The sequence below is a fragment of the Pelmatolapia mariae genome, linkage group LG23, assembly GCF_036321145.2.
Source record: "Pelmatolapia mariae isolate MD_Pm_ZW linkage group LG23, Pm_UMD_F_2, whole genome shotgun sequence".
In the NCBI taxonomy this organism is placed as follows: domain Eukaryota; kingdom Metazoa; phylum Chordata; class Actinopteri; order Cichliformes; family Cichlidae; genus Pelmatolapia; species Pelmatolapia mariae.
In genome coordinates this window covers 27,755,457-27,768,642 of record NC_086246.1, presented here as the reverse complement: position 1 = coordinate 27,768,642, position 13,186 = coordinate 27,755,457, and the positions used below count along the sequence as shown (strand labels likewise).

General features: G+C 41.6%; 1 protein-coding gene across 2 annotated transcripts in view; it reads left to right on the top strand.

The window, feature by feature from the left end:
* Positions 1-13,186, top strand: part of LOC134619986 (receptor tyrosine-protein kinase erbB-4-like) — a 356,445-nt gene that overhangs the window by 326,761 nt on the left and 16,498 nt on the right. The window contains exon 21 of one of the 2 annotated variants that reach the window (XM_063465828.1): positions 9,553-9,708. In XM_063465828.1, the coding sequence (XP_063321898.1) occupies positions 9,553-9,708 (156 nt within the window). Of the gene's footprint in view, positions 1-9,552; positions 9,715-13,186 lie in introns of both variants that reach the window. The other variant, XM_063465829.1, reaches the window with a different exon arrangement.

Below are 13,186 nucleotides of genomic sequence, written 5' to 3'. Positions count from 1 at the left end.
ATTATCGTGTCAACATGGACCAAAATCTCTGAGGAGTGTTTCCAGCACCTGGTTGAATCTGCGCCATGAAGAGTCAAAGCTAAAACAAAAAATATAAGAAGCTGGAGTTACAACCTTAAGACAATCAAAACAAAGCAATCCAAACAGAAAGTTACAGAAGAGGAACCTGAAATCGTATAATACAACAGAACTAAAGCGTATCATTGCAACACAAAAGCCCAGGACCATTACAAAGATGCTGTCAATCTAGAAATGTTGCTCTTTGTCTTTAGTTGTCATGTTTTGCACCCAAGTGCCACCATACCCTTTGTGCACACAGACACAGAGACGCACAGATCAGCAGCTCTGGTTGATAGATAGCTACAGTTTCTCCTGCTTTGTGAAACCAGAATGGCTGAATGCGGAGTAAATGGGCCCGCACCCGGTGTGCTGCGCCGCCGCTTAGCCGTCGTTACATATGTCCCGTTATGCCACATTCACCTGCATCGTTCATTAGCCATCCAAACCATCCGGCGACGGTGCGAGGGTAATTCAAACAGAATGCCGGTTTTTACGCATATAATCTCTTCTTTGGGGAACTAATTTGACTCAACTTTCTGTAACAGCATTTCAGAATAAAATTTGAATTTGTTATGCGCTCTCGATTGAAGAGACTGGCTCACTCTCACTCCTGTCTATTTTCCCTCGCTCCCACACAAGCGCACAGCGAGGTCTTTTTCACACACATGCTTTGGAGACTGCCAGCTCTGTGGGAATGCCTTCCATTCTATCTCCAGCTCTGCACACAGCGTATGACAGACGACCACCTGCGCCACCTGAGCGGAGCCATTGTGCATGCTCCTTATCGCACTGGTCCCAGTTCCCGGCGTGTGGACAGTCCCATATTGCTCATATTGTTGCTGCCTCCTCACCCTTTCTGTGGGGCGGCTGGATTTTTTTATTTTAATTTTTTTCTGGGTGGGAGATGGGTGGTGGTGGAAGGGGGGTCCACCACATGCGGTGCTCTTATCGCTCCCTTCTGGAAACAGACACATCACCTTTTGGTTCCTTGGAATTTTTTTTTTTTAGCCTTTCTTAACATGAATTCCCAAATAAAGTGAAGTCCAGGGAGTCGGTGCACGTGTTTCTACCTGAGAATTGGATCATTAAAGCTATTTAACTGCTGATAGTCCCCATTGAAACTGCCGCACATTGATAATAATTCAGCAAAAACTGGATCTGCTGACTTGACTTGGATATATTACCTGTTGTAGTCCACCGTGTCCATCCTCCTCTTTCTCCTCTTACCTTCCAGCTGCTCTCCTTTATGCCCAGCATCTGTTATTCTGCAGCATTTTTCTCCACTGCTGAGGTGCACTGCTCCCTGCAGTTACTCCTCCACTCCACTCCCTTTTTTTTCATGCGCTTGTTTTTCGACATTACCGAAGACTCAGATCTTCCTTCTTCCTTTCTTCCTGTTAGATAGGAGGTGCTAATGGTTTGCCGACCAGCCGTGACCTCGTCTGTTGCGTGCTTTGGAAGACTTTTAGCCCCTGTAAGCAATTCAGGAGCCCGCAGAGATGAAAAAGACCTTCGGTGCTGTTTAAAAATGAGATTTTATCCCACTTGCTAGCCCTGCACCAGGTCAGAAAAAGGATAAACTATTCACAATAAATCCCTCTGCTTTCACAAGCTATTTAACGAACACTTAACAAAACAACAGGGAAATATTCATTCCCTTCTATCTTGCATATTAGTTCAGATTTTTGACCTTTTTCTTCTCTATATAGAACAAAAACTGAAGCAAGTGGTGTAAAATATGAGAAAAAGTTTGCATATTTTATTCCAACGCAGCTCAGTCAGTAAGTGGAAACATAAAAAGGATGAGTCAGAGGTAAAGACAGCTATGACAAGAAGAAGCATTCCTCTGCCGAGTCTATTAAGTGACATTAGAATAGCTAAAGCAAAGTTTAAATAGCTGACTAAATACTGTTTAAAGTTGCTAATTACACAGCTTTTGTGCCGCAATTACTCGTCACTTTTCAGCCGACACATCCAGCTCTGATAAAGCTGCAGTGAACTCAAACGTGGTGATATGAGTCAGTTTAGGTCATGGCGTTGAGAGTTGATGGGTGAAGCAACATGAGGCATTTGTACCGTTTCTGTGGGTTAGCTACAGGCAATCGTGTTTACATTAGCTCACCAGGTATAGTAGGCCGTCTACCTGCCTTGGGCAAGATACTAACCCCGTGTTGCTCTCCGATGCATCCATCAGAGCATGAATGTGTGTAAATGTTAATGTGTGAATGTTTCCTATGCACTTCTGCATAGGAAAAAAAGTGCTTGTGTGAATGAAGAATGTTGTATAAAGCGCTTTGGGTGCTCCGGGAGAGTAGAAAAGTGCTATGTAAGAATCAGTCCATGATCACTGGTATTTACATTTACAGCTACTCCATAAGACCCACTGGCACCTCAAGGTCTAACACACTGTACAAAGCTGAAAGACAATGTGGAAGTGCCAAAAACAAGTCAGGCCCCACAGACTTCCCTGTTAAAATCCTCAACTTTACATCACAATCCACCATGTTTCCATATTAGTACATGAGAAATACATTGAGGGTGTTTTTTTCTATTTCCTAAAGCCTCTTAAGGAGTGTTCGGTGAGGTTCCTCAGTTATCTCCGCGATGGGAGGACAGACAGAGTTTTGGGTTCCTATGCAGGGAGGAGAAAAATAGCAGAGCAGTGTGCAGCTTTTCATGTGTGGCGATATGGACGTTACTTTTATTTATATTGATTTAAAGAACAAGAGCACGAAAAAAGGGGGAAATGCAAACTGCATCTAGGAGATAAAGAACTACTTAATATTGCTAACACAGCACTGGTTCATTGCAAGAACCTGCACAGACAGCATGTTAGCAGGGATTTGTGCTGGCATGTCGGGCTGTGGCTTCAGGTTTCTAATGTTAACTGGTAATTATGAGACAATGAAATTCAGGTCATGTTATGGAGGAACATGAAAATAACGTAAAGAGTGGTTTAAGTAAAGCTAATTTCTCTGTGTAATTACTTTTAAGAAAAGTAACAAGCAATAAGTAATTCTTTTTTTCTTTTTGAGTAACAACTGAAGGTTCTGCATTATAAGACCACTGAGAAACACACTGATCCAGAGTCACTTAAACAAACCTCTCGACTACGTTTGTCCAGTTAGTTACATTTTTAATAATCACTAAAAACTGTAACATCTAATAGTTACACTCGATGGTCACTTTATTAGTTACAGCTTTTATTTTTCATATACTGTGCTCATAAATGGATGGACATGGTCAGCAAGAATATTCAGAGACACTGTGGTGTTTAAATGATGCTCAGTTGGTACTAAGGAGATCAAAGTATGGTAAGAACATTACCCCCACACCATTACATCACCAGCAGCCTGAATTGTTGATACAAGGTAGGATCGATCCAATTTTGGTAAATCTGTGTGAATCATAGCCTCAGTTTCCTTTTCTTAACTGACAGGAGTGCCACCCAGTGTGGTCCTCTGCTGCTGTAGTTCATCTGCTTCGAGGTTCAACATGCATTCAAAAGCATAAATGCACTAAACTGCTGCCGTGTGATTGGCTGACTAAATATTTGAATCAACGCGCAGTTGAACAGGTGTCATTTTCTAATAAAGTGGCCTGTGAGTCCACATAGTTCGTTGCGTGAGTTTACGTGTGCAGAGGAACCAATAAAATGGACCATGTTTAACACCTTCATAGAGCTGTGTGTCATCAACTGGTAGCATTTGAACAGTTGAATACCCGCCAGCCAATCAAATCATATGTGAGTCATACTCACTTACTTTTTTCATCTGCAGTCAAAAAAAAAGTAGTTGTGTATGACTTGGATATATATAGTGCATTAATAACTGGTGTTTTGCCAGTGTATGCACAGACAGTAGACCACGGTTGACCGTGCCAACGTCCCAAAGCACATCCTGACTTTTACAAAGGTCTTGGCAAAACAGCTATTGAAAAGTTACACAGAGTAAATGTTTTTGGCAGACAAAAAAAAAAAAAGTAAAATTATTTCAAACTGCTATAGCAGCACTTCATGCTCAGAGGGCTTCAAACATACCCCCAGTGTCATCTGGGATTAGCAGCAAGGATGTTAGGCCCTTAACCTTACTGCTGGGAGGCGGGGGAAAGCTGCAGTGAAAATGCTCAGCGGGACCTTTCATATACGGTTCAAGTACATGTTTTCTGGAAACTGTGGCTTTGCCTGAATTGGACAGATGTATTCAAATGAGCTGCTGCTGTTCACAGTGACCATTCATCCAGTTGTGCCCCAGTGTCAACATTAACAGCGAAATTGTGTTCACTGTGAATCACTGTATTTGTATTTCAGCTCCTTTTTTCATTTAGCTTCAGTAACTTGGGGTCATTCTACATCCAACATATGAGTGAATGTTACCAAATGTCTTTGAAATGTTTGCATGCTCACCACCACCTTATATTTTTTTCAACTTCATTGTCGGTTCTCATGATAAAACTGACTTTAAAATGCACTTAGTCCACAAGAGCCCGAGCCCTTTTTTACCTTTACTTATATCAAAAACTGATAAAGTTAGATATTGGGAGGTGTAGCATGTCATTCGTTACTTGTTAGAAAACTCACAGGCAAACTGCATCTTCTCTCTATTTATCTACATCAGCCTGAGCATCATCATCTTTCCTTCAAAGGTCAGCCGTAAACATTTACTTTGAACTTTGAGTGCATCAGGGAGGTTTGGAGTGACGCACGGTGCCAAATGTAGCTCTTCTTCTGAGGCCGACAGCTTTGCTTTTTGCCACAGAAAAATAATGGCTGACAGAGAGAGAACAAAGCGACTTTGCCTTTCGGGCACGTAGACAGGTACTTTATTCATCTGCTGTTTGTTCAAGCTGTTCCGGGGTTCCTGCAGATCCTGAAATAGTTATAAAAATTAGGCTTTAATTGGTATTAAAATGGGCTTCCAAAAACCTTAAAAATGCTAGGAGACACAAATGTTTTCTGATGTAATCTGTCCGTTAAAATCTGAAAAGAATTCATATCGTCTTCCCTCACATTTATAGAAGAACCAAACTACTTTGCTCTGAGGAGGAGATGTTCAAAGCAAACGATGTGGGGGATCGACAATTTCAATGAAAACAGGCAGTTTCTGAGGCACAGCTGAGGCTGGTACCACATAAGGCGAGATGTATTATGTGCAGGAAGTGTTGCAAACTCTTTTAAGGGATTTAAGGCAGTGAAATCCTGCAGTGCTGCCAAGCTCTGGACGCCCTTTTCCTTGCAGTTCAGCTAAAACCGCCTACCACACTGCTTGACCTGCCCGTTACATCTCACATCAGCTTGTTTAAATGCTCAGGGAGCGCCTGAACCAAACCACAGAAATCAAACACCAAACTGATTTTGTAATTTCTTCAGTTTTGCTTATTGTAGAGTTTATGTTAAATGTTATTGTTATCATTCACCTTAAATCCAACTTCTTAAGATGCAGGACCCAAAGCCAAATAATAATCAGACTGATCATCCAAAAGTCCAAAGACACCCAGAAAACTCTCAACAAGCAGCAGTTTAATGACTATGGTAAAAAATTGCTGGTCTGAATATTGCTTGTGTATTTAATAGCCATTTAAAAGCAATCATATTTTAAATGTAGCTCCAAGTGTGGCATTTTAGCCTTTACTGCAATAGGAAAGTGGAGAGAAAAAGAAAAGATAGGAGAAAGGAATGAAGTCAATGACTTCAAGGCAGATTCAAACCCAAGCTGCTGCATTGAGCTTACAGCGTATTAGTTGCCAGCGAGATAAACCAGCACCAAAGTGTGGCTCTTCAACAGAATGTCAAGTGGCACTAACTTTAGCATTGTTAGCATTTAATGTGTTTCAGGTTAACCGAACATGGTTATGTACTATTCTGGTTGAGTGGATAAATGCTAGCTTTCTGTCACTCCTGAGAAGGCTGTTCCAAGTTTTCTCCATGTGTGGATAACGGCTCTGATCGTGGTTCACTGGAGTCCCAAGGCCTAAGAAATTTTTTTTAACACTTTCAAGACTGATCGACCTCAATGAAATTGTTTCTCTGCTGTTTCTTGTGGCATGATGTCGTACTTTTTGAGAATGTCAAACAGGTTCTTATTAAGTGATTTCTTAATTCAACAGGCCTGGCAGTAATCAGCTGGGGTTAATCAAAGTTCATTCGTGATTTAAAAATCATAAGATTCTGTTAGATCTTAAGAATTTATGAATAATTATGAATAATTAGTTCATCTGGTATTTCTGGTGACTAGTTGTGATGGTATCAATGCTTAATTGTCTGGCTGACCAGCTGTTCTCTCAATACTAAAAAAAAATCACGTAATCCACATATTTTTTTCAATCATCTCTAATGATCTAATCACCCTTTTATTTCTTTATTATGCTCCATGACTCAGGACTTGGGTCTTGATTGAAAGTCTTAAACTGTGCACTGGCAGACGGACCCTCTCGACCTGAAACGCTGGCTGCCCCCAACGTCCCTCCCCCCGGGACGCTGCTGTTTACTGCCCAGGGTGGCTGAAAATTAATTGGCTCCTTGAGCTGCTCTATGTTCCCCGTCAGTGCGATGGCCTCCCCTCATTGCCCTGTCACTTTAAGTCGAAGTGTATTAATGGACTGTGTGGGCCATTGATTCCTAATTTCTCTCGACGTCAACAGGCGGGATAAATACGCCCGAAGTCGGTCGTCTTCTGGCTTATTGTAATCAGCATTGTTATTGATCGCCTGCCCGACCCCCCAGAAGTAATCTATTTTAAATACACTTTCAGTAAAAGAGGGGTGCTCATTGCCTAGTCAGGACACATTGTCTTCATATTAGAGAGGAAAGCCACAGAAGTAGAAAAAGGGAGACAGGAAATACAAGTAGGAAGTGTCCTGAACTGGGAGATAATGGAGAAAGCAAGTGAGAGACATGCAAACTAGCCGATGGATGTGTTTCACGAGGAGCTGGGCACCGGTGGTGAAATATCACTTGCTTTTGCGTGTAGGTGGTGGTCTCTGGGTGGTCACTGTCAGTGTGAGTGCATGTGCATATGTGTTTCTACACATCTGTCTTCCCGAGACCAGCGGATGATGGATGAGGACTCAGCTACTAGCGAGCCAGACGTTGGAGCGATCGATTTATCCTCACATTCGTCTGGGAGGAGGAGGCGTGCGGCGGCTCGCCACGGTGAACATTTCAACACAGTGTTCCTTGATATGTGCCCACGTGTCCACGAACACACAGGCATATACAGTATTTTCATAGTAAGCATTTCAAATGGGCAATGATTCTCTCGCACCAGTGGAGGCGTGAGCCATGGTTCGAATTCATCATTGTGCGCTGACCACAATGACCACCAAGGTGTTTTCATTGATCCGCCTGCAAAATGGCATCCACTTGTTTAACATCCAGAGTAATAATGCTTCAACTGGCCCAGCCTTGCCCGTCTACCTGTTCATCTGGTAGTTTTCTTCAGATATGACTGCACAAGACAGGAGAAGAGTGAGTGTTTGTGCTCACACATGCATGATAAGACGTGCCTGTTTGCGTGTGTCTGGCATTCTCTGCTTGACTTCACGTGTGTCCGTGCGTACGCTTGCACGGCCACAAATAGGTTTTTGTGCGACTGTCAAAGAGCCGCTGCTCCATCCAGCCCATTGAGCAACAAATTAGGGCCGCGAAGCAAAGTTGTCTCCAGTCTAAGCTTTGTTGTTTTTCCCCTTACTTGCTTTGCTCATCGGGTGTTCATAATCAACGTTAACAAATCAGCAGGGCATCCATTGTTCTCCCTGCCCAGCCATCTTGAAAATGGCCCCAATTACTGAGGACACCAAGGCGACGTGTCAGTTATGAGTGAACAAGATTGCATTTGACTTGGACGCGTTACAAGACGTAGGTACTGATGTTGCACACTTCGGTACAAAGCCAGCACCTGTTTTTGTTTTTTTAACAATGTATTGTGAATGTCAAAGAGCTTCTAGAAGGAAGTTTCTCCACCTGGCAGTCATTTCGGTAGTGCTTCTGGGCTCTTATTTTAAATCCACTGTCAAAATGAATATGGAAAGAGCTTTTCTGTTATCATCAGGGCATAAAAACTGTATAAAGCCACCAGTCTAATGTGACAGAAATAACTTTTAAAAATGGGTATTCTTCCTGAAAAATTTGGCTTTTGAAGCTTTTTCAGGTCACGCTTCTTCTACGCATGCTCGCCATTAAACAACTCTATGACTTCATTAAGAGGTCAATCAGCATTGCTGACGTCACACCATTCATAATGAAAAACTCCATGCATTCATCTTTTATTCACATATTTGTTACTGTCGAAACGAGAAGATAGAAATATCTTGAGCGATCCCTCGTTTCTTTATGTTTTGCTGCTTCAAAACAGCTTTCTTGTAATTTTTTTAAGAGCAATAGGTCTGTAGGGTATCAAACTTTTTCTTTGGACATTGGCTTCTTTTTCACTCATTTTGAGTCCAGTCCTTGTACCTGACTATCTAAGGAAACTGTGGAACACAGGCAACCATATCAGTCATGGATTGGCCTCCCCAGAGCCCAGACTTCAACATTATTGAAGCAGTGTGGGATCATGTTGACAGAGAACAGAACAAAAGGCAGAAACATCCAAAGAAGAGCTTTGAATGTCCTTCAAGAAGCCTGGAGAACTATTCCTGAAGACGACTTAAAGAAATGACAAGAAAGCTGCCTAAGAGAGTTCAGACTGTGCTGAAGAATAAAGATGGTCACACCAAATATTTACTTTCAAGCTCGTTATAATTGTACAAACTCTTTTGCCTTATTTACTGTATTTACATGTGCGTTTTCAAATGTTTCAATAAAACACTGCACCTCTTTCCCATTCCCTTGCAAAATATAAAGACATGAGAGGCAGCTCAAGACTTTTGCACAGCAGTAGATGCCACCAAATAGTTATAAATGTCGTGAAACTATACTCCAGCTAAGTTGGTTATTTGCTGTTTGTTGCCATTTTTGAATTTACGGAATTCTGTCATATGTTTCTATTAAGGTTTCCACTGAGCACATCTCTCTTTCTTATAAGGTCTCTGGCGTTTACAGCTTCTACGTTTAAAACGTGTGATATCATTGACTCAATGGCCATGAATATAAACAATTCAATGTTCTCTAACAACAAATCTGTAGTGACATCACTGTCATATGAGTGCTCACAGTTTGGGAAATTTTAGACTGAGAAATGTTGAGTTTTGTTTTTGGACTCTGACAGGCAGATTGTCTGTGCCAAAAAATTGACATCTTTGAAATGCTGTAAAAGCTGACTTGGAGTCTCCATCTCTTTGAGTCATGTATATGAGAAGTGCTAACAATGAATGATTGAGTCTAAATGTCTGCTTGGATGTGCAGTTAATGACAATGACAATTATGACAATAATTTTATGTTAGTGCTGACATTTGCCGCATCACCGATCTCAGACTGCTTCAGTCTTGAAATTTAAAATGATGAATGGCTTCATGAGAGGATTCGCAGTCAACTCTTTCTCTCTCTGTCTCAGGGAATGATGTACCTGGAGGAGAGGAGGCTGGTCCATAGGGACCTGGCAGCTCGGAACGTGCTGGTAAAGTCTCCCAATCACATCAAGATCACCGACTTCGGCCTGGCCCGACTGCTGGACGGCGACGAGAAAGAATACAACGCAGACGGGGGAAAGGTCGGTGTAAGTGGAAGAGTGTTAATCTTTATATGTGTACACAGCAATTTCACATGCAGGACAATTGATATGAAAGTACTAAAACCACAAGACTTGTGACAGGGAAAACCGTACATAAACTGTAGAATGACACTTTTCACAATAATATACATTAAATTCAGTTCATTTCAATTCAGTTTAATTTATATAAACTTGTCTCACTTCATCTGAGCCAAATCACAGTAACTGTTGACTCAAGGCGCTTTATATTGTAAGGTAAAGATCCTACAATAATACAGAGAAATCCCAAACAATCAAACAAACCACTACAAGCAATCACTTGGTGATGGTGGGAAGGAAAAACTCCCTTTTAACAGGAAGAAACCTCCGGCAGAACCAGGTTCAGTGAGAGGTAGCCATCTGTGACTGGTTGGAGGTGATGGGAAAGAGAAGAGAGCCAATAGTAACTAATGACATGTGATTATGTTGGATCATTATTACTGATTCATTGATGTCTTTAATGTTGCAGCTGTTGATGATTTTAATTATATGTTGCTGAGTAGCTTGATGTATAATGATACAATTTATCTGCTAAATGTTAAGTGAAAAAATAAATGGCATTTAGTAGAAAAGAGTGGACTTGGAGCAGAAAGCAGTGAAAACATATTAATGCTTAAACAATGCAAAAGTGCATCACACCTTCATTACTTCAGTAAAGTACTTTAGTAAGTGTACACAGTCTCATTCCTACTGGTCCTTTCCAGGTTCTCAACCAGTGGTGTTAACAGTACTCTAGTGCAGCGGCATGCCCTGGCCTTGTCCACCATATTGTCCTGTAAATTTACATATTTGGACAGTAAACAGTTACAATAGCCCATAATACACTACAACCACTTACTCTAAAAAGTAAGTAAAATGTTTTTACTATTTTCATTATATAATCATATGTAATTCGTTTTTAAAGTGTTTTAATTGATGATATTTGTTACATTTCTTTTTTTCATCCTTAGTTTTGTTTCTAGCTCCACACTGGCCTTGTTAGCACAGCCTGATTAGTTTCATCATACATCTGTGCGCAGCTCTTGTATATTAAAATACAAGCACTTAGAGCACTTACAGTGGAGCAAATCAGGAACAACCTGACAGCTCGTTCATTCACGAGAACTTCCTTATTACCTCCCGATCAGTGGCTTTACAGTTAAAAAGGAACCAGCTGTGCGATTCTTTAAATATTGATTGGATCATAATTATCTGAGTGGCACAAATCAGTAATTAGTCATTCATTACAGATTACTCGCTCAGTAACTGTTTTTGTTTTGCTTTAAGGAATGAAGCACCATACTAGATGCATACTACTACTTCCTTGTTGGATAAGAAATACTTTACCATTAACTACCTTTTCTGTATCACCTTGAGTAAAGAATACTTTTTAGTTACTTATTTCTTAGGGACTGTCACTTATTGTTTTTTGTCTGTTCAATCAAATAAGGCAAAGCATTTAAAGATACAGTCATATGAAAAAAAGACACCCCAAGCTACAAAAAAACGACACCTCACGATTCGGTAGCTTGTAGAACCAAAAACTTGACGGAAGGATTTTATATGACTTTTCAGTCTCTCACATTTTGTGGAGGAAATCTAAGTTGTGCTGCCATGTTCTTTTTAAATAGGAGAAGAAAGGCACAAGTCACACTTGTTCAGTCTTTTTCTGCTTCTACTTGGGATGGGTCTCATCAGCAAGAACGACGAGTCAGCATACAGAGAGGAGGTGCAACAGCTAACAGACTGGTGTAGAGTTAACAACCTGTCTCTGAATGTGGATAACACAAAAGCGATGATTGTTGACTTCAAGAGAGCACAGAGAGATCACTGTCCACTTAACATTGATGGATCCTCTCTGGAGGTCGTCAAGAGCACCTAACTCCTTGCTGTCCACCTGGCGGAGAACCTCTCCTGATCCCTCAAAACCAGCTCCATAACCAAGAAGGTTACAGCATCTGTACTTCCTGCGGAAGCTGAGAAAAGCCCATCTCCCTCCATCTATTCTTACCACGTTCTACAGAGGGATTATCGAGAGCATCGTGAGCAGCTGCATCACTGTCTGGTATGGTAACTGCACCGTATCGGATCGCAATACCCTACAACAGATAGTGAGAGCAGCTGAGAAGATCGTTGGAGCCCCTCTCCCCTCCATCACGGACACTTAAAGCACCCGCTCCATCCACAAAGCCACCAGCATCGTGGAGGACCCCACACACCCCTCACACACACTCTTTACCCTGCTGCCTTCTGGAAAGAGGTACCAGGGCCCTCACTACCAGACTACGGAACAATTAAAAGTGTTACCATAGAGAGCTTTCAAAACGCCAGTCAAAATCCGGCTCAGACAGTCAGGGGCTTCATAGCTGTAAAGTAAAGAAGACACAACCTCTGTTACTCTATCATCACTCATTTCAAATGTCAGCACAGCCAGTCACACACACGGCAGAGTTGCAGTGATTAATCTCAATGTGTTTTTCTTTTGTCAGACAACTTTGTGAAGATCAAATAATGATCTTATCGGCGTCAGAGCAATAGCGGAGAATTACTTTTCACGTCACTTAGCAGGTAGTATCCGTACCCTGCGATCGAATCACTGTTTTGTGCCCATTCAGCGGAACAAAAACAGACACGCGTGTAAATGAGAACAACAAAATCATAAGTGTGCCTTTGTTTAATCACAGCAGAGGTAACGATGGAGATAAGGAGGAAAGTCGGCGGGGTTACAGCACCGTGTTGGCTCCATCTGGCCAGATATTAATTGCCAAGCTTAATTTTCCTGTTTATCAACCCAAAAAAAGGGAGAAAAATAAGAAGAAAGGCTGCCGTTTTCATATTTCAGTCATTTAGACGCAAGTAGTTATCTTTACAAGAGCAAAACAAAACAAAAGCACTGTGATTACAGTTTCAAATTTAGCCAAATTAACGCTTTTTGCTTTATGAACACCTGAAGTAGCATGGACGTATAACAAAAACCCCAAGGAATGTGTTATGTTGAGCACATTTGGTCAGAAAAAACGGTGGTGAACTTTAGCACAATATAATTTAGAAGCACTTCATGCAAGCAAATAACGTAGCCGCAGCTCCCAATCAGTTTGTTTTGTTTGGGGAACCAGTCTGCATTAATTAGAATCGCCTTCTCTTTTTCCCCACCCCACTCGAGACTTCCTATGCAAATGTCCTGATCAACTCCCTTTATTAAATTGGCTCGTTCATCGCTACACCCATTCAGCTGGAGGCCCGTAGGTAGCCACTGCATCTTGAGTTGGAGCAGTTATCTCTGGACACGAAAAGGGTGGTGGGAGTGGGAGTGTGGTTGCGGGGGGGGGGCAGTATTTTCATAAACCAGGCAAGTTTGATTCAGCCATTCTGAGTGATTGGCTCCATGTTGGTATTCACTGATGCCTGGAAAAAAAAAAGAAAAAGAATGAAGGGTGGGGGCTGTTGTCAGCACATCTAC